The sequence below is a fragment of the Cnephaeus nilssonii genome, assembly GCF_951640355.1.
Source record: "Cnephaeus nilssonii genome assembly, chromosome: 4".
NCBI lineage: Eukaryota > Metazoa > Chordata > Mammalia > Chiroptera > Vespertilionidae > Cnephaeus > Cnephaeus nilssonii.
This window is the reverse complement of record NC_137075.1, coordinates 102,272,281-102,292,200: the sequence shown is the minus strand read 5'-3', so window position 1 is coordinate 102,292,200 and position 19,920 is coordinate 102,272,281. Positions and strand designations below refer to the sequence as shown.

Here is a 19,920-nt window from a genome sequence, read left to right as displayed (position 1 = left end):
TCCGAGTAGACAGCTCATCTCCAATTTCCGATAAAATACAAGTGCCTCCCTAGCAGCCATCATTTCCTATCAACTTAGAACGAATCCCTCCCGTCTCCAGCACCTCCGGCCCACTGCCAATTAAAGGATGATTCCAGTCCTGGCCGGTTTGCTCAGTGGATAGAGCGTCGGCCTGCGGACTGAAGGGTCCCAGGTTCGATTCGGTCAGGGGCATGTACCTTGGTTGCGGGCACATCCCCAGTGGGGGGTGTGCAGGAGGCAGCTGAATGTTGTTTCTCTCTCATTGATGTTTCTGATTCTCTATCCCTCTCCCTTCCTCTCTGTAAAAAATCAATAAAATATATTTTTTTTACAAAAAGATGATTCCACTAGGGACAAGAGACAGCTGAGATACCCAATCCGCTAAGCGGTGGGAGCGGCCAGGTTTGGGCTGCAAATCCGGAGGCTGCGGCCTGTTGCGCTGGCTGGGGGCCAGGTTGCAGATGCTGGAGTCGCCTGGACGCTGGAGCGGCTGTCTCCAGGTCGGTGCTGACTCACCCTGCAGCCCTCCAGCAGCCTCTCCCTCTGCCAGGTTGCTGCTGGATTTCTGGGTCTCAGATGGTGTGCAGTCAGTTCAGATTTCACTGACCTGCGCCTAAAAGATTTTCCTCTGTCCCTGTCCCTACCCCCCAAGGACATGGGGTCGGGAGAGAACTCAGCAGAGTGCCCAGCACTGAGTGAGTGAGCACTCTGCTAGCTGTGGGTGGGGTGATTATTCATTACCGTTGTGATCACAGTGCAGACTCGTCGCAGCTGCTCTTATTGTTCCCGGAAGGCTATTTCTATCTGCTTGGGCCTATTACCCAAGGGTGGACTGCAGGGCAGGAGGGCAGGATATTAATCTCTCCCTCCATTAGCTCCTTAACGTCAAGAATCTGTTTCGTCTTCATGTTCCAGCAGCTGCTGGGGCCGGGCACCTGGTGATTGAGCAAGGATAATTTTATGTCTTGAAGTTTTCCAAAGATGATTTGGGGAAATCAAATCATCCCACCATCCTTCCACCAATCAGGACTCAGCTCTCTGACTGTGCACTTTGATATAAAAATAATGCCTTCGGCTTCCCTTCCTTCACGCAATTTAATAAGCAAGTTACAAATTTGAACTATCAAAGGCCAATTTAAAGAAACTGTCGTCTCTAAACCAAGAATGTGTAATACACAAACAAACAAACCAAGAATGCAGGCCACCTCGATTCTGGCCCTGATGTCATTTCAGTGTAAGGAAGGAGGTCCAGGTGGATGGGAGCCGGGGACCCTTAGCCCGCAGGCCTCTCAGCCCCACCTTGTGTGGACCCAGATGCTGAGGCCCTCGAATGACAGTACCAGCCCCCGCTGCGAGTGGAACATCACTGTTCCAGGTGGATGCTCACACATAGGGTCTCCCTCATGGTCCTCACAGCATCCTTGGGGGGAATTATTTTGTCATTAGCAGCCCAGAACCCACAGCTTGGCTTTACCCCGCCGCTCAGGTGTCATCGCTCAGCTTCACCTAACATTGCCCCTGCAGTCAGGGCTCCAGTTGCAACCTTCAAGCCCTCTGCCCTTGTAAAGGCTATTTTCTTTGCCGGGAGTGCCCCTCCCAACCCCCCTCCTTCCAGCCTAGCCACCTGACTCCTGTCAGGACACGCCCCTCATCTCCTCCCACCCTCTTATAAATGTCCTCACCCTCCCAAATATATCTAGTTATACATATGTCATGACTACATATTTTAGCTCTTAACACATCGTAGTCATTCATTTGTTCAATGAGAGAACACTGGCTAAGTGCTATGTCGGGCACAAGCTCAGTGCTCAAAAAACGTTAGCTCTCATCATTAACACCATTCCTTCGTTCATTTAATATTTGTGGAGAGTCTCGGCTCTACGCTGTTCGCAGCAGCTACAGCAGTAAACAAGAAAAATGGTAGCTCATGCCTAACCTACACCGACCCCTGCGCTAAGTCCCCATTCTTAAGGGCTGGAGGTGCGGAACTCTGGGTCCCGCCCAATGCTGGGACTACAAGTCCCAGAAGTCTGCGCATCCTCGCCGGGGGCCCGCCTGTGCGCATGCGCTACGTCGTGACGCCAGGGCCGCGAGCGGGCGCCAGTGGCTGCGGCGGGCGGCGGGCGAGGCGGGGCCGGCGGGCGGTGGCCTTTAGGGCGGAGCCGCTGCTTGCTGGTCTCAGTCGGCCGCGGGTTAGCGGCGGTCGGCGTCCGGTACCCGTTCCTCTGGTTCGCCAGCTCTCGCTGGAGTTCGCCCGCTTTCTCTGCACTGCCCGCGGGTCCCGAGCGCGGCGTCATGTCGGATCCCGGGGGCGGCGGCGAGGACGGCTCGGCCGGCCTGGAGGTGTCGGCCGTGCAGAACGTGGCCGACGTGTCGATGCTGCAGAAGCACCTGCGCAAGTTGGTGCCGCTGCTGCTGGAAGACGGCGGCGAGGCGCCGGCCGCGCTGGAGGCGGCGCTGGAGGAGAAGAGCGCCCTGGAGCAGATGCGCAAGTTCCTCTCGGACCCGCAGGTCCACACGGTGCTGGTGGAGCGCTCCACGCTCAAAGGTGCGGCCCGGCCGGCGGCCGGCGTAGCCCGGGTGTCCCTTCCGGGTGGCGGCGGGAGGAGGGCGTCCCCGCCTCGCCGTCACCCCCAACAATGGCATCGCTTTGTCTGCCGGCCTCAAGATGGCCGAGTTGGGTGGAGACAGCGTCTCCCGGCTGAGCGCGGCGGGCGGAGGCCGCATCCCGGCCTCCAATGTCACATGAGCTTTTCGGTTTCGATTTGTGTCCAGGCGCCTGGATCTGGGGGGACGTGGGCAGCTGGGGTCTGGCCCTTTCGCTGTCCGGGCGGTCGGAGCTGGGTGAGCGGCGGCCGGCGGGCATCCCCGCCCGGGCCTGGTGCGGACCCGGACGCCGGGCCTCCCGGAGTGACAGGGCTGCGAGCCCGGCTTCACTTCTGGGTGGATGCGTGCCTGCAGCTCCGCCTCTTGGTCCTCACAGCGTCCATGCGGAGTGGGTATCTATCTCCCCATTTCACACGCGAGGAAACTGAGGCTCCGGTGAAGTGAGCCAAGGTCACCAGCCAATCCTCGTCCTTAGACGCAACGGCTCAGTTTCCAGCCCACGCTGACCATACCTTGTAATTGGTGTAATGCCTCCATGATCCCAATGGTGACCCAGGGATATTTGAGTCTGTTTGACAGATTTTGAAGAAGAAAGATTCGGTTTAGGCAGCTGGCGGGGGGGGCGGGGGGGGGAGGGGTGTGAGGAGGCAAATGGTGACCTTCCAACAGCCAGGCTTGATTGTCTGGAGAGGAGAGCTTGCCTTCAGGGAGGGTTTCCCGTTGATTCTCGAAGACCACTTGGTAGAGGACCGTGACGGCACCACGCGGATGGGTGTGGCACCGTCCATCTGGGAACCCAGGGGTGATGTGCAGGAAGCTTTGAGCGTTAGTACCGAAGAATTGTGCTTTGTCAAAAAGCTTCCCCAGCAAGCTTCTTGTAATCTCAAAAGGCTGCGTGGTCTGTTAATACGAGAACCCATGCGATTGGCCTCACCTATTTGTTTCTTTGTGATAATTTGTTTCTTTCAAAGACTAGTGTTTTCAGGAGATGCTTCATTGTGGCCTCTGCTTCTGCAGGAGGGTTGAGGGTCAAGAGTGTGAAAGAATAATGTTCTTAGATCCACAGGGAATGTTAAAGCAAAGAAGCCATTCGGGCATATTTAGGTTATTACTGTTTAGGGTTTTCTGTTATGATTGAGTTTATGTTTTACCGAATGGAAATGCACTAGTGTTTTTTAAAATATATTTTCATTGATTTCAAACAGGAAGGGAGAGAGAGAGAAACATCAGTGATGAGAAAGAATCATCCATAGGCTGCATCCTGCACAACCCCCACTGGGGATCCATCCCACAACCCGGGCATGTGCCCTGAAGGGGAATTGAACTGTGACCTCCTGGTTCATAGGTGGAGGCTCAACCACCAGCCATGCTGGCTGGGCCCCACTAGTGTTTTTTTTTTAAATTCATTTATTTAAGGTTGCACTTATATGTGAGATCATATGGTATTTGTCTTTCCTACTAGTTTTTAAATATATATATATTTTATTGATTTTTTTATAGAGAGGAAGGGAGAGGGAGAGAGAGTTAGAAACATCAATGAGAGAGAAACATCAATCAGCTGCCTCCTGCACCCCCCTCCCCCCCCAGGGATGTGCCCGCAACCAAGGCACATGCCCCTGACCAGAATCAAACCTGGGACCCTTGAGTCCTCAGGCCGACGCTCTATCCACTGAGCCAAACCAGCTAGGGCCCCACTAGTGTTTTTTAATAAAATACATTTAACTCATATACTCTTTTTCAAAAAGAGCACATAGTCATGCTAGAAAAATTTAAAGATAAAGTTAGAATCACCTTCAATCCAGCTGTAACCACTATCAGCATTTTTGGTGTCCGTTCTTCTGGTCTTTTTCCATTGAATGCACATTATTTTATTAAAATATATTTTAATCTTTGTTGTTTAAGGTATTGTATTTTGAGTTGTTTGACCTTGGCTAATTCTTGATAATATTTTCATTGAACAGTTGATTAATTGAGATCAGTGATTTCCATGTTGAGTCTTTAATTTCTTTTTTGTTTTTTAATTGTGTTCTTTGCTTCTAGAATGCTCACAAGTACTTCACTTTTCTCAAACATCTTAGGATTGGGCTTTGCTAATTATTAGGTGGAACCCTATTCCTCTAGGATGTGTTCTAGTTTGTGCAGATCTTGATGGGCACATTTTCTTTCAGCGAAGCAAATATCTAGGCATCCACATCTTGGCTCCATAATGACTTGCACTTTTGAACATTGACGAAAGAATGAGACAGTCTAAAATTGAAATCCTACCTCATTTCTGATTTATAAAAATCCCTGAAGCCCTGGCTGGTGTGGCTCAATTGGTTGGAGCGTCACTCCATACACCGAAAGGTGGGGCGATTCCCAGTCAGGGCACATACCCAAGTTGCCAGTTTGATCCCGAGTCGGGACACATACAGAAGGCATTCAATCAGTGTTTTCTCTCATCTCTCTCTCTCTCTCTCTCTCTCTCTCTCTCTCTCTCTCTCTCTCTCATCTCTCATCTCTCATCTCTCTCATCTCTCCCCCTCCCCTCACCTCTTTCCTCCCTCCCTCTCTCCCTTCCCCTCTGTCTAAAATCAATAAGCATATCCTCTAGTGAGGGTTAAAAAAATCCCTGAAGTATTTAAAGTAATTCAGCCTGCCTGTAATTTATTTTCCACTTACAAAAGGTCTGAGGAAAGCTATGTGGTGCCATTAGTCTTAGCCATTAGCCATTTTTCTACACTAGCCTAATTGAGATAGACTACAGTCCCAGGTCACTTGGTGAGAGGGCTTTCTTCCAGGTGGTTTTGTGAGTTGGCTTTGGCATTTGTACATTTAAACAAATATGAGCATCCTGTAATAGTGTGAAAAGGTAGGCTTGCATTATAATATGGAAAACAACTTGGAATTATTTAAACTGAATAAAGACCACCACCAACAATGAAGTCATATAACTTATTTAATGAGGAGGACAAATTGCTTTTCTTTTACCCCTCCCCCCTTTTATGGAAGGAGTTTTCCAAACACTTGTGATTGAATATAGAAGTATTTTTATATGAAGATCTCTCTGTATTTTTTAACTACCCCAGCCTTATCCTATCTAATGAAGAGGGAATATGCTAATTGACCATCACTCCATCACAAAGATGGCTGCACCCACAGCTGAGGCCAAGTTCCCATAAGGAGCCTTAACGAGCAATCAGCAGGGACCTGAGGCTACACCCTCCCCCGCCCCGTGGGGCTTGACAGGGGACCTCAGGCCACGCCCCCCACCCGGCGGGGCTTGATGGGAGACCTCAAGGTGCGCTTCCCGTCCTGGTACTGGGCTAGGGGACCTCAGGCGGTGCCCCCTACCAGGTGGGGCTTGACAGGGGACTTCAGGCCGCGCCCCTCACCACAGCACCAGGCTGGGGAACCTCAGGCCGCACCCCTCACCCCAGCACCGGACCAGGGGACCTGAGGCTGCGCCCCCCTGCCTGGCGGGGCTTGACAGGGACCTCAGGCCGTGCTCCCCACCCAGTGGGGCTTGACGGGGGACCTCAAGGTGCACCCCATTGCTGGGTCAGCGGAACTCTGGGGCTTGATGGGGGACCTCAGGCCATGCCCCCCTCCTCCCGGTTCTGGCCCCTGGCCAAGGGACCTGAGGCTACGTCCCCTGCCCAGCAGGGCTTGACAAAGGGTGGGACTGGCTGGGTCTGGATCTAGCCCAATTGAGGGGTGCGGGGGGGGGGGGGGGCGCAGATCTGGGTCTCACGCAATTTTGAGGCGCATGTGGGTGGGCTGGGACTTGACTCTGGATCCCGTGGTGCGCCCCAGACTCTGACAGGAGGAAGGTTTTCATATACATTTTACTAATTTTCTTTTATCTCTGACACTTCTATTATAGAGAAAGGGCAAATAGCAATATTAAATTATTTCCTCTAATTAATCCCCTTTTAATGTGCTGAATTTCATGTACCGGGCCACTAGTGTGTGTGTGTGTGTGTGTGTGTGTGTGTATACATATATATACTGTTGAAAATACTTTCAACAATAAAGATAGACATATATATATCTTTATTGTTGAAAGTATTTTTTGTTGCTGTTAAGGTAGCATTCCTTAAAATGTAAAATAAAGGCTGTGAATTAAACAGTTTATTTTGATAGTGAAGAACTGGAGAATTTGTGGGAAAGGGACAGTTAAATTGTAGCTCCTCATTTTAGAAAGAGAAATCTTTCTGTAATCTCTGGCATGTAGAACCTTGTTTTCTTTCTTTCTCTTTTAACATTGTTTTCTTCATAGTGTACTTCTTTTTTATTTTATTGATTTTTAACAGAGAGGAAGAGAGAGGGATAGAGAGTTAGAAACATCGATGAGAGAGAAACATCGATCAGCTGCCTCCTGCACACCCCCTACTGGGGATGTGCCCGCAACCAAGGTACATGCCCTTGACCGGAATTGAACCTGGGACCTTTCAGTCCACAGGCCGACGCTCTATCCACTGAGCCAAACCGGTTAGGGCTTCATAGTGTACTTCTGAAATTTTGACCAGATGGAGCTCATTGCCGAATAGACGTTCTTGGTGTGAGTGGTGTTTGTAGCAGTTTTACTCAGGTGCATTTTGGGCTGTGCTCTGTCCCCGTGAGAGGCGGGGTGGTGACGGAGGAAAAGGCAGCAGGTGCCCGTTTGCAGTGGTGGAGCTGGGGCCCGGGACCTGTGTGCTGCTCCAGCGTGTTAGTGACCAGGCCGGGATCAGGTGCTGTGTGTGTTGTTTTTAAGGTCTAAAACATTAACTTAGAACTTGAAGACTGAAAAGAGTGGCTGCCTTTAGCCAGCACTTATCCTGCGCTTAGAATTCTACTTCTCCCTGGGATACGTATCGAGGGGCCGACTCCTCTTCATTAGTGGGAGGCAGGTAGGGGCTGGAGTCTGAAGGCAAATAGTGCCTTTTCCAGCGCTCAGCTTCTTAGAGCTGGAGCAGCCTGGAGAGTTGTGTGAGGAGTGTGTGCATGTGTGTGTGTGTGTGTGTTTAAAAATTATTTGAGGACTTAATTTCCCTAAAGCACAAAGAAATGAAGTAGATGGATGACTAAGAAGTATTTGTTTTTGGTCTTTGCTTAGCTCCCCCCCACCCCCATCTCCACCAAATGGCTAATAAAATAGTTAATAAGTACAAGAAGAATTGCCTATGGCACCACACTGTATTGGCACACAGGCCAGGAGTCCATCCACCTGGGCCCTTATAGATCTGTGATGCGGTAGGCGGGGCCTGCACCCGTCACAGGGCAGACCATCTGCAGAAGATGTGTGAATGCAGTGTAGCAGAGTAATAACGAACAGCGAAGGGAAAATGGCCAGCACTTCTTTTTAAACAGTTAAGATGGGTGCAAGTTCTGTTTATCAGCAGAACTTGCTAAGTTGGTCCAGCCTCCTCTGTCTTCACTGAGAAACTGAAACCCAGGGTTTGAAGATCCAGTTGAGAAAAAGATGTTTTAAGAATTCAATTCCAACCCTGGTGGCTCAGTGGTTGAGCATTGACCCATGAACCAGGAGGTCATGGTTTGATTCCCAGTCAGGGCACGTGCCCGGGTTGCGGGCTGGATCCCCAGTCAGGGCCATACAGGAGGCAGCCCATCGATGAGTCTCTCTCATCATGGATGTTTGTATCTCTCTGCCTCTCCCTCTCCCTTCCTCTCTGAAACCAATAAAAACATATTAAAAAATAAAGAATTCAATTCCTTTGTACCTATTGAAATAGGAGTGTTTGTTTTCCTTTATTTTATATCATTTATGTCTTTTGAATTAGTATTAGCTTAAAAATATTAAATCTTGCCACTCTCCCTCCCACCTGTGCCTTTCCCCTCTCCCAGGGTGTTGTTTTCCGTGTGTGTGTGTGTGTGTGTGTGTGTGTGTGTGTGTGTGTCTGTGTGTGTCTGTGTGTGTGTCTGTGTCTTTCTCTCTCTCTCTCTCTCTCTCTCTCTCTCTCTCCCTCTCCTCTCTCCCTCTCTCCCTCTCTCCCTCTCTCCCTCTCTCCCTCTCTCCCTCTCTCCTAAGCTCCAAGGGCCTTCTTTTGCTTCTGTAACTTGTTTCCTGAACCCATTTCTTCTACAGCCCAGTTTTTCTACCTCTGTAACTTTCTAAATAAACTTTCTCTTCTTTTCCTGGCTGGTGTTGCTGAGTGGTTAATGTCCGCCCATGTACCGTGAGGTCACTGGTTTAATTCCCAGTCAAGGGTCTGTACCTGGGTTGCAGTTTGATCCCCAGTCCCAGTCAGGGCATGTGTAGGAGGCAAACAATGGATGTGTCTCTGTCACACACACACCCCTCTCCCTCCCTCCCATCCTTCCACTCTTTCTAAAAATCAATGGAAAAAATATCCTCGGGTGAGGATTAACAAAACAAAAAGATTAAATCTTAAATCCCTTAGGCATTAGTAACTTACTAGTTTTCAGTTCCTTATTTCTCTTTTATTTTTCTGGAAATATCAAAACGAGCCCCAGTTTTACATTATGTACAATATTATGTGGGGTTTAGCCCTCCACATTCCTAACTGTCACAAAGGGAAAGGAAGGCTTCGGGTTGAAGGAACCTCTCAGACGTCCTCCCCGGCCTTCAGCCTTGTCCCGGAGCCAGGAGTGGCTGTGGCAGGGAAGTCACAGCCCCTCCGGAGGATGGAAGGGTGGCTGTGGAGGTGACAGGAGGAAGCACCAGAGCCGGGAAAGGGGAACTAGAGCCACCGCCTGAGGGGAGGGGAGGACATGTGTGGTAGCGATGGACAGAATCACGGGGCGCTGGCACGGTTTGGTTTTAAAGGAAAAGAAGATGGAAGCCAGAGAACCAGGAACATGTAACAAGTAACTTGGTAGTGTGTGTAGGCCAAAGAGAAGGGCTGGCTTCATTCCCCCCTGGGAAAGAGACTCGTCCTGTGGCTGGAGGAGGCTGGGAGGGAAGCATGAATGCTGGGAGCCAGGCAGCCTCACCCCTCCTTCACCAGCTTAGCTTGCTTTAACCTTTTCCAACTGTTCGTCCACCAAACTGTGGAATCATCCCAGTCTACCCACAAGAGGTAGTTTGAGTCTTAAAGGTCACTGAATGTGCACGTTTTCATATTTCATTAAACAAGCATAATGCTCGCCTAATGCACAGTGTAATGTTATAAATCACTCATAGTTTGCCCAGCCGGTATGACTCTGGTTGAGTGTTCACCCGTGCCCCAAGAGGTCACCGGTTTGAGTTTGATTCCTGGTCAGGGCACGTGCCCAGGTTGGGGGCTCAATCCCCAGTAGGGGGTGTGCAGGAGGCAGCCGATGGATGATGTGTCTCTCTTCCTCTTTCTAAAAATCAATAAAAACATGAAAAAAAAATCACATAGTTTGAAGTAAACTAGTCCTTCAATAAAAGCATACAGATTAATGCTAAATGACACTCTGAACATCTCTAGAACGTTGGCAGTCTCAGAAGTTAGGCAAAGAAATGCTCACAGTTTGCTGTTACGGGCAGCCCAGCATACCCTGGTCCTTCGGTTCTCTGTCTTCTGTCTTAACTGGCAGTGCCGTGCCAGCCATTGTGTGTTAATCAGTAATACTCAGCAGTGCTAGGAAATTGACTCAAATTTGACTGACAGACATTACCTGATAAAACACAAAGTTTGTGTTTGTATATAAGCTTCTAGATATAGCAGGATTAATAGCCCCCTTGTTATTAAGAATTAACTATCAAGTGTCTTTCTTCCTCTGAACAATCCTATATAATAAAAGGCTAATATGCAAATTGTCCCCTCGGGAGTTCGACTGCTCACTATGACGTGTGCTGACCACCAGGGAGCGGCGCGGAACAAAGGCAACCGGGGGAAGGAAGATCCCAATTGGTCCTGATCGCAGGCCAGGCCTAGGGACCCTACCCTTGCATGAATTTCGTGCACTGGGCCTCTAGTTTTTAATATTTCTGCAGAAGCAAAATGTCAAATTGTTATTTAGAAGATGGAATCATTTATAGAGAGACACAAAGGTTAAGTTATTGGATGGTAGTTTATAAAACATTCATAAATTCTTTAACTCTATGGGAATCAGACATGCTCAGACTTCATTTAATCTCTGTATTTATGGGGAATGAGCATTTAAAAATGATTCCAAAATGTGTTCTGTGAACGATTAATAGCAACTTCCATTAGTTATTGTCATCAAGAGGAGGTAGGCTTTTGCAGGGCACTTGGAGAAGACCCACTTGCATGTCCGTGTCTGGGGATTACGTCAGCGGGTGTGCCTGCTGAGCCGCAGCTGCGCCCTGCCGCACTGCAGTGTCCTGTGGGAGCCGGGCGCCCGCAGAGCCCTGACTCATCCCCTGGCCTGGCCTGCTGCCCGCTTCCTGTAACCCGGCCTGCTTGGGAGGTGCAGGCAGCATCCTTAGATGCTGCAGCGTCCAGTCGAAGTCCTTTTGTTTGCACAGATGAGGAAACGTTAGCTTGGAGGAAGAAATGATTCAAAGTTAACATGAGGTGCATGCTGTTATGTCAGTAATCTCCTTTGGTGGGTCCTAGACTGTGACTTTTCTTTTCTGTACGTGGTTTGGGTGCTTTGATAATGTGTCTTACATAAACTGTAGAAGAGCATTAAGGAAAGTTCAGAAACTGGAGAGAGGAGATCCTTCAGCATGCCGCCACCTGACAGCTGTTTGTTCCGGGTATTCCCTGCTGCTCTTGGTCAGGTGCTCCACAGCACCGACTGAGCTACGCGTGTGGCTGGTGTCGGGCAGCGTGGCTCTCGTACCTGTGCCGTAGCCACATTTCGGTAGTCAGAACACCCAGCTGATTTGTCTAGTTGGTTTTCTGTTTTGTTTTGTTTTGTTTTCATTTACTCGTTTTTTAAAAACAACTTGTAAGTATCTGGCATACTAGAATGTTCTGCCATTCCTCCCCTTCCTAAAATTATACCAATAACAGTATTTTGAAAGAGTCATTGTCTTATTGACATAGTAATATTTTATACACTTGAAGCATGGGTTTTGTCTCATGTTAAAACTAATGAAGTAGGCCGAAACCGGTTTGGCTCAGTGGATAGAGCGTCGGCCTGTGGACTGAAAGGTCCCAGGTTCGATTCCGGTCAAGGGCATGTACCTTGGTTGCGGGCACATCCCCAGTAGGGGTTGTGCAAGAGGCAGCTGATCGATGTTCCTCTATCATCGATGTTTCTAACTCTCTATCCCTCTCTCTTCCTCTCTGTAAAAAATCAATAAAATATATTAAAAAACAAACAAACTAATGAAGTAGGGCTTTTGTTCAGGCCCTATCCGCTCAGTTTTCCTAGTGTTTAGCGCTTAAAGTAACGGGACATCTCATGTAGGCCTCTTGACTTACTACCTCACCCCCTGCTGCCCGTATCACATCATGAATTTGAAGCCCAGAGGAGGAAAAATGGCCTTCCCAAGATCACTTAGCTCCGTCTACTGCCTTTGCTGTTACATCACGGAGGTGAAAGTGAGGGCGAACCATGTTAAGTTAATCTTGGGGTAATGATTTCATATATATATAATGTTAAATTAATCCTGGGATAGTGATTTCACATACATACTGTTAACTTAATCCTGGGATAGTGATTTCTGCTAGCACACATTTCCGTGTAACTTATCATTGCGGAAATAATTGACTAGAGCATCCAGGCCTCCGGTGGGTTAGTGCTACACCTACAGGTTTGCGTTATTTCAATTCTTACACATTTTTTATTTTAATTTTTCTGTTTTGATTTTCAGCCATTTAGAAATTGTGCTCACATGTATATTGAGCTATCTTACTATTAAATCCAGTCAGCTTTTCTAAGGGCTCCTGGTCATCAAGAGCCCACCGTGGGGCGGGGGGGACGGTGGGGGGGAGTGCATCCCTAAGTCAATCCCCCAGCAGGCCATGAGAAATGCTCCAGGAGCAGACGGGAAGGCGAGGGGAACACCTCTCAGGGACCCTGGGGTGATGCTAGACAGCAGTTTGCCCTGGGGGCCTGGATGAGGGAGGGGCAGCCTGTGTACTGGTGAGGACACTGGGTTTAGAATCACTGACTTCTGAATTCTTAGGTTGTCCCTTTCCAGCCACGGTCTGAGGACAATTTGCTTACATTCCTTACCTGGAAAACGGATAGTGATAGTCATGCCAGTCCCCATAGGTTGTAGTTAGTTATGTCAGTAATGTCAGAGGGTTAAAGACATGATGTACCTAAAGTGCTTAGTAAAATGCCTGTCACATAGTAAGTGCCGAGTTAGCAACTGAGCAGAATGGGGGGCGGGGGGGGGGGGGGTGAAGCAGGGGCAGGGGAGGAAGGGAAGAGGGAGGTAACTTCTGTGTAGGGAGCCAAGGTGTGGGAATGGGTGGGGCCTGGAGAACTGGCTGTAAGGCACCCCGCTCCCCTAGCACAGCACGCCTGCCCACTTGCAGCACTGCCCAGCAACAGCTCCTGAATGTGTCCAGCAGCCCAGGCACAGAAACGGAGGCGCAGAGAGGTCCCCCCCTTGCCCAGGATGATGCAGCAAAGGAGGGCCCAGGCAGGAGTCAGGAAAAAATGGGTAGGAAGGGGAAAATAAGGAGAGCTGACTCAAAATTGGAAATGTTGACAAGAATGTGATATAATATTTATTATAATTTGTAGAGGATGTTGGTGATGAAGGAGAAGAAGAAAAAGAATTCATTTCCTATAATATCAACATAGACATTCATTATGGAGTCAAGTCCAACAGGTGAGTAGTGTTACGATAATCATAATCTCGGGTTCTGAGCTTGAGAGAATTAAACATCAGTCTTAACTGACTCAGACGAAGACATTAAGAAAACACTCAAGGGATTTCTACTCTATAATTTCAGTATCTTACCTTTGATTTCATGAATTCAAGTTAAGAGGGTTTCCAAATTAAGATAAATTCTAAAATATTTTTACTTTAATCTCCATGCCATGGCACCCATTGTAACATATCTAATAATGCCCTCAGATTATATCTGAATCATCATTATTATAAATTAGAGGCTCGATGCATGGATTCGTGCACTGGTGGGGTCCCTCAGCCTGGCCTGTGCCCTCTTGCAATCCGGGACCCCTAGGGGGATGTTGGACTGCTGGTTTCGGCCCAATCCCATAGGCCAAGCCGGGGATCAGGCGAAATCGGCAGTCCAACATCCCCCTTGGGATGTAGTAGTGCACGAAGCGGCAGGTGGCCAGGGAGGAGCCTGAGCCCGGGCTGGGCGCCCTTCAGTCAGCTGAGTGACCGGCGCTCCTGCTGTAGGAGCCCACTAACCACCAGGGTGCAGCTCCTGCATTGAGCATCTGCCCCCTGGTGGTCAGTGCATGTTATAGCGAATGGTCGTTTGGTCACTTAGGCTTTTATATATATAGATAACTGGTAAACACTGTTAGGTACAGGTCTGAGTCTTTGTAGGACAAATCCCTAAAAGCACCGTCACAGGTTCAGACGTGGTGCATCTACGTTTGCCTGTTACCAGATTTTCCACCTTCCAGAAATGTTGTGCCAGTTTATACTCCAGTAGATTTATCCAGATTTAAATATACAGATGTTATAAGAGATTGTGTTGGCTTTTAAAACTTGTTATTTTGAATAATTTCAAGCTTACAGGCGTTTCATGACTAGTAAATATATAGAACTCCCAGGTATCAGCTGTTAACATTTAGCACGTTTGTATTCTCATTTTTTCCCTGAACCACTTCGGAGTTGGTTATAAACAACCTGCCTCTTTTCTCTAAATACTTCAGAGTATTTCCTAAGAACAGGGACATCCCCATCCGTAGCCTCAACACAGTGACCAGCTTCTGGAAATGCAATATTGGAACAATACTGCCCTTCAGATCCAGTGTTCTATGTTGGTCATGCTCCTCACAGCAGTTCTCCCGGGAACCAGAATTCAGTTCTGTGTCTGTCTGTGTTGGCCCTTTGTGTCTTTCATGACGTTGACCTGGATAGGGACAGATGGCGCTCTACGGCACATCCCTCAGTTGGGTCTGTCTGTGTTGTCCATGGTCAGATTCAGGTTGTACATTGTTGGCAGGAATTCTGTAGCAACTTTGTTCCTCTCATGGTGTCACATCAGGAAACCTCATTGATGTTTTAGAATATTAAGTATTGTATATAAAATACTGGCCTGGGAACAGGAAAATTCAAATATTAATTTTCTTAAAGATATTAATCCAGCCACCTTTGAGCTCCTGCTATACATAAGATATGCAGTAGGTATGTAAACCATTAAACCTGGGACCTGTTCCCAAGAAGCCTGTGGTCTTTGGGAGGAAGGTGGTGAATACACAGCCAGCTCTACACCTGCCGGTCTTAGCGGTGCGAGCTGCCATGAAACATGGCGGTCGGCGAGGTTGCTTCTTACTAGGGAAGGCCCTGTGGAAGAAGCAGCGCAGGAAGCGGTCTTCAGGGTTACTTGGAATTTCAGCGGCTGAATATCGATTTCTTAAGCAAAGGCACAAAAGCACGTGACACGTTTGGAGAAAGGAGCATCTAGCTTAAGTAGTGACCCGAGGCAGGCAGGGAAGGGAAGGGGTGCACAGCAGGGATGGAACTGGGAGAGTAGTGGGGCCTGGAATGCCCACTTTCACTTGAACCTGGGAGTGACTTTGTTTATTCGAGCTGATAAGGGATTTAAGATCAGTGTAAGATCAGATTTAAGTATATTATGGCTTGTAACCTGCAGTTGCTAGGAAGGTTAGTGTTAATGAGGCCAAGGTTTTGAATGTAACCCATTTATAAGACAAATGAATTTTGCTTGGTTTCACAGTCCCTTGCTATAACCATAACCTTGATTTGATTAGTTCTCATGTGAGTGAGTAAAAATAAGCACTGTGTTTCAATATTAGAAAAGCAACTATTTAGTCTATTCTTAACAGGATTTTTAAATTGAAACATTCAAATGAATTTTTTTTTGTTAATCCTCACCATATATTTTTTTCTATTGCTTTTCAGAGAGTGGAGGGGAGGGAGGGGGGAGGGAGGGAAACATCGATGTGAGATCTCACATCAATTGGTTGCCTCCCACACCGGGGAGTGGGGAGCAAACCCGAAACCAGGTACGTGCCCTTGACTGGGAATCAAACCAGAGACCTTTTGGTGCACAGGTTGATGCTCTAACCACAGAGCAATACTGGCCAGGGCCAAATGAATTTTCAATTTGTATGCAACACAGAGAAGGCCACAGTTGTCAAGACCAATTAGGAACGAGATTTTGTGTTCTAATTTCTTCTTTGCTTTCTTGTAGCTTGGCGTTCATTAAACGCACTCCAGTCATTGATGCAGACAAACCAGTGTCTTCCCAGCTCCGTGTTCTCACGCTCAGCGAGGATTCCCCATATGAAACCTTGCATTCTTTCATTAGCAATGCTGTGGCTCCTTTCTTTAAGTCCTACATCAGAGAGTCTGGCAAGGCAGACAGGTAAAAACCATTTTCCCCTTTGTTGGTTTGAATCATATTTCACTACGTCTTCACAAGACATTGGAAAATGATGTAAAATTCAGGAATCAGAAGGTAGAGCTAACAACCAAGAGGATGTAAATCTGTTGCGTTAATAAAATGTAGATTATTATTTGACAGACCTGAAATAAGAGCATGTCTTTGGAGACCAATAGTGCACTAAGTTTTGAGGTATTTTCTTCCTTTTTAGGGATGGTGATAAAATGGCTCCTTCAGTTGAAAAAAAGATCGCGGAACTTGAAATGGGACTCCTTCACCTGCAGCAAAACATTGAAATTCCAGAGATCAGCCTGCCAATTCATCCAATTATTACAAATGTCGCAAAGCAGTGTTATGAGCGTGGAGAAAAGCCAAAAGTTACAGACTTTGGAGATAAGGTTGAAGACCCAACTTTTCTTAATCAGCTACAATCCGGAGTTAACCGCTGGATCCGAGAAATTCAGAAAGTAAGAGCACAGGCTGAAAGTAGTTGTAAAGGCTTCACGCTCTTGTTATCTGTGAGATAAGTTCTTGGGTGACTGTTGGCCGTACCTGCCCTTGGTGCTGGGACTGCTCAGCAGGCCTGCCAGATCCGGGGAAGTGGGAGACGCGCACCATCACCCTGAGCCTTCGTCTGACCTCTTTCCTACCTGTGATCTCAAGTTCAACTACTTGTCATTTACAGGCCGGAAATCCACTTGAAATATGGAAATTAAATTGTCATGCATGTGTTTACGTAATGATACTTTCTCCACCTTTGTTTCAATGTGAATGCCCTTCAATGTTGTTTTATGTTTAAAGGTGACCAAACTTGACCGAGACCCTGCCTCGGGAACGGCCTTACAAGAAATCAGTTTTTGGCTGAACTTGGAACGGGCGTTGTACCGCATACAGGAGAAGCGCGAGAGCCCGGAGGTTCTGCTTACGCTGGATATCCTGAAACACGGCAAGCGCTTCCATGCCACCGTCAGTTTCGACACTGACACAGGTAAAACCAGACCTGATCGTCGATCAAGTAGTTAATCTGCCTTTTGTGAGACCTTGCTGGTAATTGAGATGAAAGTTAATATATGCACCACCTTTCCTTTTCCTCGTGCATCTTGTCTCATATTTCCCCAGTTCTAGGTAATGAAAATGACTTTTCCACATTCCTCCCGTTTGCTCCCGGCGTTTTGAGGACACGGCCAGTTTCTAGGCCTGAGTGTCGAGAGCCGTGGGAGTTCCATCCTGTCCCTGTTGCTCAGTCCCCTGAGCAAGCTGTGCTTTCAGTGTGAAGTCCGTGTGCCCCAGACAGGCAGGCTGCGGACAGGGAGCTGCTCGGTACTTTCTCTTCCTCCCTCCCCTGCGCCGTCCTGTTCTCGGCTCCCCTCCCTGTTCTGAAAGGGGGCAGGGAGCCTTTAGTTTTCTGCGTGGGCCGCCGTGAGTGGTGTTTCGTTAGCACCCAGTGGGCACACGGACGTTGGAGCGCTCGGGCACGGTTAGCACGTGTGTACGACTCCATGCCCATGAGGCCCGTTAGGGCCAGCAGCCAGACCGCAGTCTTGGCAAACGTTAGAGGAGATTTTGGGTGGAAATCGTCCCATTACATTGATCACCTGTACACGTTACCTGGGCATTTACTAATGTGGAAAAATACACTTGAATTTTCTGTAATACCTCCGAAACCTTTGTCTTTCTAACATGTTTTTAAATATCTTGTGCCAGAGGAAGTAGAAAACTAGACTGGACCCAGGTGTTTCTGTGATTGTGTCAGTAACATACTTACCTAACTTGTGTCATGGGCATAAAATTTAAATTCTAGTGTTTTTAAATATGATAAAATTCTAGTTTTTTAACTTGTTTTTAGTAGAACATTTAGATAATCTAGAAAGCAAAAAAAGATGAACTATGGTGGTATCCCTGATACTCTTTAACAAGTGGAAATGAGGCTATGCTAGGATCATCCTGTTAATGACAGTTTTTCCCCCCAAATATCAAATAGTTTCTTTGTCAGTAAATCTTTTGCAACATCAAACTGTCCCATCATGAGGACACATTTCAGTTTACTTTCCCAGTAGTAGGCCTGTACGGAATATCCAGTGGTTGCATTACTTTTCAGTTGAAAGATTGACATCTACCATTGTGTTAGAGTTGTTTTACTTTATATGAAAACCATTAACTGTCTCTCTTAATCTAGGTCTAAAACAGGCTTTGGAAACAGTGAATGACTACAACCCTCTGATGAAAGATTTCCCTCTGAACGATTTGCTGTCTGCCACTGAGCTGGACAAGATAAGGCAGGCTCTTGTGGCGATTTTCACCCATTTGAGAAAGATCCGAAACACGAAGTATCCCATCCAGAGGGCCCTGCGCTTGGTGGAGGCCATTTCAAGAGACTTGAGTTCCCAGTTACTCAAAGTGTTGGGCACTAGAAAACTAATGCATGTTGCTTATGAAGAATTTGAAAAGGTATGTTTTATAATATCAGAAACCAACCTCGGGGCATTGAGACCAAATTGTGCTGTAATAACAAGTTTCCTTTCTTAAATTACATCCTAGGTTATGGTTGCGTGCTTTGAAGTGTTTCAGACTTGGGATGATGAATACGAGAAACTTCAGGTGTTGCTGAGAGACATTGTTAAACGGAAAAGGGAAGAAAATCTGAAGATGGTGTGGCGAATCAACCCTGCCCACAGGAAGCTTCAGGCTCGCCTAGACCAGATGAGGAAGTTTCGACGGCAGCACGAACAGCTGAGAGCGGTCATCGTCAGGGTCCTGAGGCCACAGGTGTGATTCCCATTCCAGAAATTCACGCGTGATTGTTTGAGAATGAACTACTTGTTTCTGTTTTGCAATGTTATTACTTCTTTAGCTCTGTCTTGTGGCTGTCATCTTTAAGATCTAGTGATTCTGTATTATATTGTTTCAGTCCAAATCTTTAACGTTCTCCACCCATTCATTCCTACCCTCAAATTGCATGGACCCTAGAGCCAGAACCTGCAACCCACTGTTGAACTAGCTGTGTGACTTGGACACATTATTTAACCTTTTCTCCAGATTCCTCGTCTGCAAAATGTGAATAACAATTGCATATGCCTGAGATTTGTTAAAATAATTAAATGACTCATTTTCTTTGTACATTCTTTTTTCTCTTCTCAATTCAACTTTCCCTTCTCTTCATCAGTGCTATTCTTCCCTTAAAAAACCCAGTCAAGAAATATAAGGTGCACTGAGATATATAGGTAGAAGGATTGGTAAATGGATCGATATATGATAAAGCCAATATATAGCAAATGTTAATTGGCTGAATATTAATTAATGCTAGACGGGTGTATAGATAAATCTTTTCAACCCTCCTGTAGTTTGAAAATCTTGCAAAAAAAACGTTACGGGGGCTCCAGTCTGGAAATTGTGCAGTCCAGGAGGCTTCACCACTGACCCCGGTGCCTGCTCTTCGGGGTTGAGTACTTGTTAATAGTGAGTCCTCAGCAGCTTTTTTTTTTTTTTTAGTTGACCAAATCTTTTTTTTTTCCTTTTTTTTTTTTTTATTAAGGTATTATATGTGTACATATCTTCCCATTGCTCCCCTCTCCCCCCACTCCCATACATGCCCTCACCCCCCAGTGTCTTGTGTCCATTGGTTATGCTTATATGCATGCATACAGGTCCTTCGGTTGATCTCTTATCTCCCCCACAGTCTGTTTGATGCTTTACTGCCTCTGTATCTATCTTTTTGTTCATCAGTTTATAATGTTTTTTATTATCCACAAATGAGTGAGATCATGTGGTAATTTTCTTTCATTGACTGGCTTATTTCACTTAGCATAATGCTCTCCAGTTCCATCCAGGTTGCTGCAAATGGTAAGAATTCCTTCTTTTTTATGGCAGCATAATATTCCATTGTGTAGTTGTACTA

The 19,920-nt window shown here is 47.2% G+C and overlaps 1 protein-coding gene across 1 annotated transcript in view; it reads left to right on the top strand.

Annotated features, from left to right (window-relative positions):
* Positions 1 to 2,138: 2,138 nt before the first annotated feature.
* The window catches only part of DYNC1H1 (dynein cytoplasmic 1 heavy chain 1), a 72,261-nt gene continuing 54,479 nt past the window's right edge, over positions 2,139 to 19,920 (top strand). Inside the window, exons 1-7 of the mRNA XM_079768656.1 lie at positions 2,139 to 2,569; positions 13,216 to 13,303; positions 15,834 to 16,007; positions 16,237 to 16,492; positions 16,827 to 17,013; positions 18,202 to 18,473; positions 18,564 to 18,791. Coding sequence (XP_079624782.1) covers positions 2,317 to 2,569; positions 13,216 to 13,303; positions 15,834 to 16,007; positions 16,237 to 16,492; positions 16,827 to 17,013; positions 18,202 to 18,473; positions 18,564 to 18,791 — 1,458 coding nt within the window. The 5' untranslated portion in view covers positions 2,139 to 2,316. The remainder of the gene's footprint in view (positions 2,570 to 13,215; positions 13,304 to 15,833; positions 16,008 to 16,236; positions 16,493 to 16,826; positions 17,014 to 18,201; positions 18,474 to 18,563; positions 18,792 to 19,920) is intronic.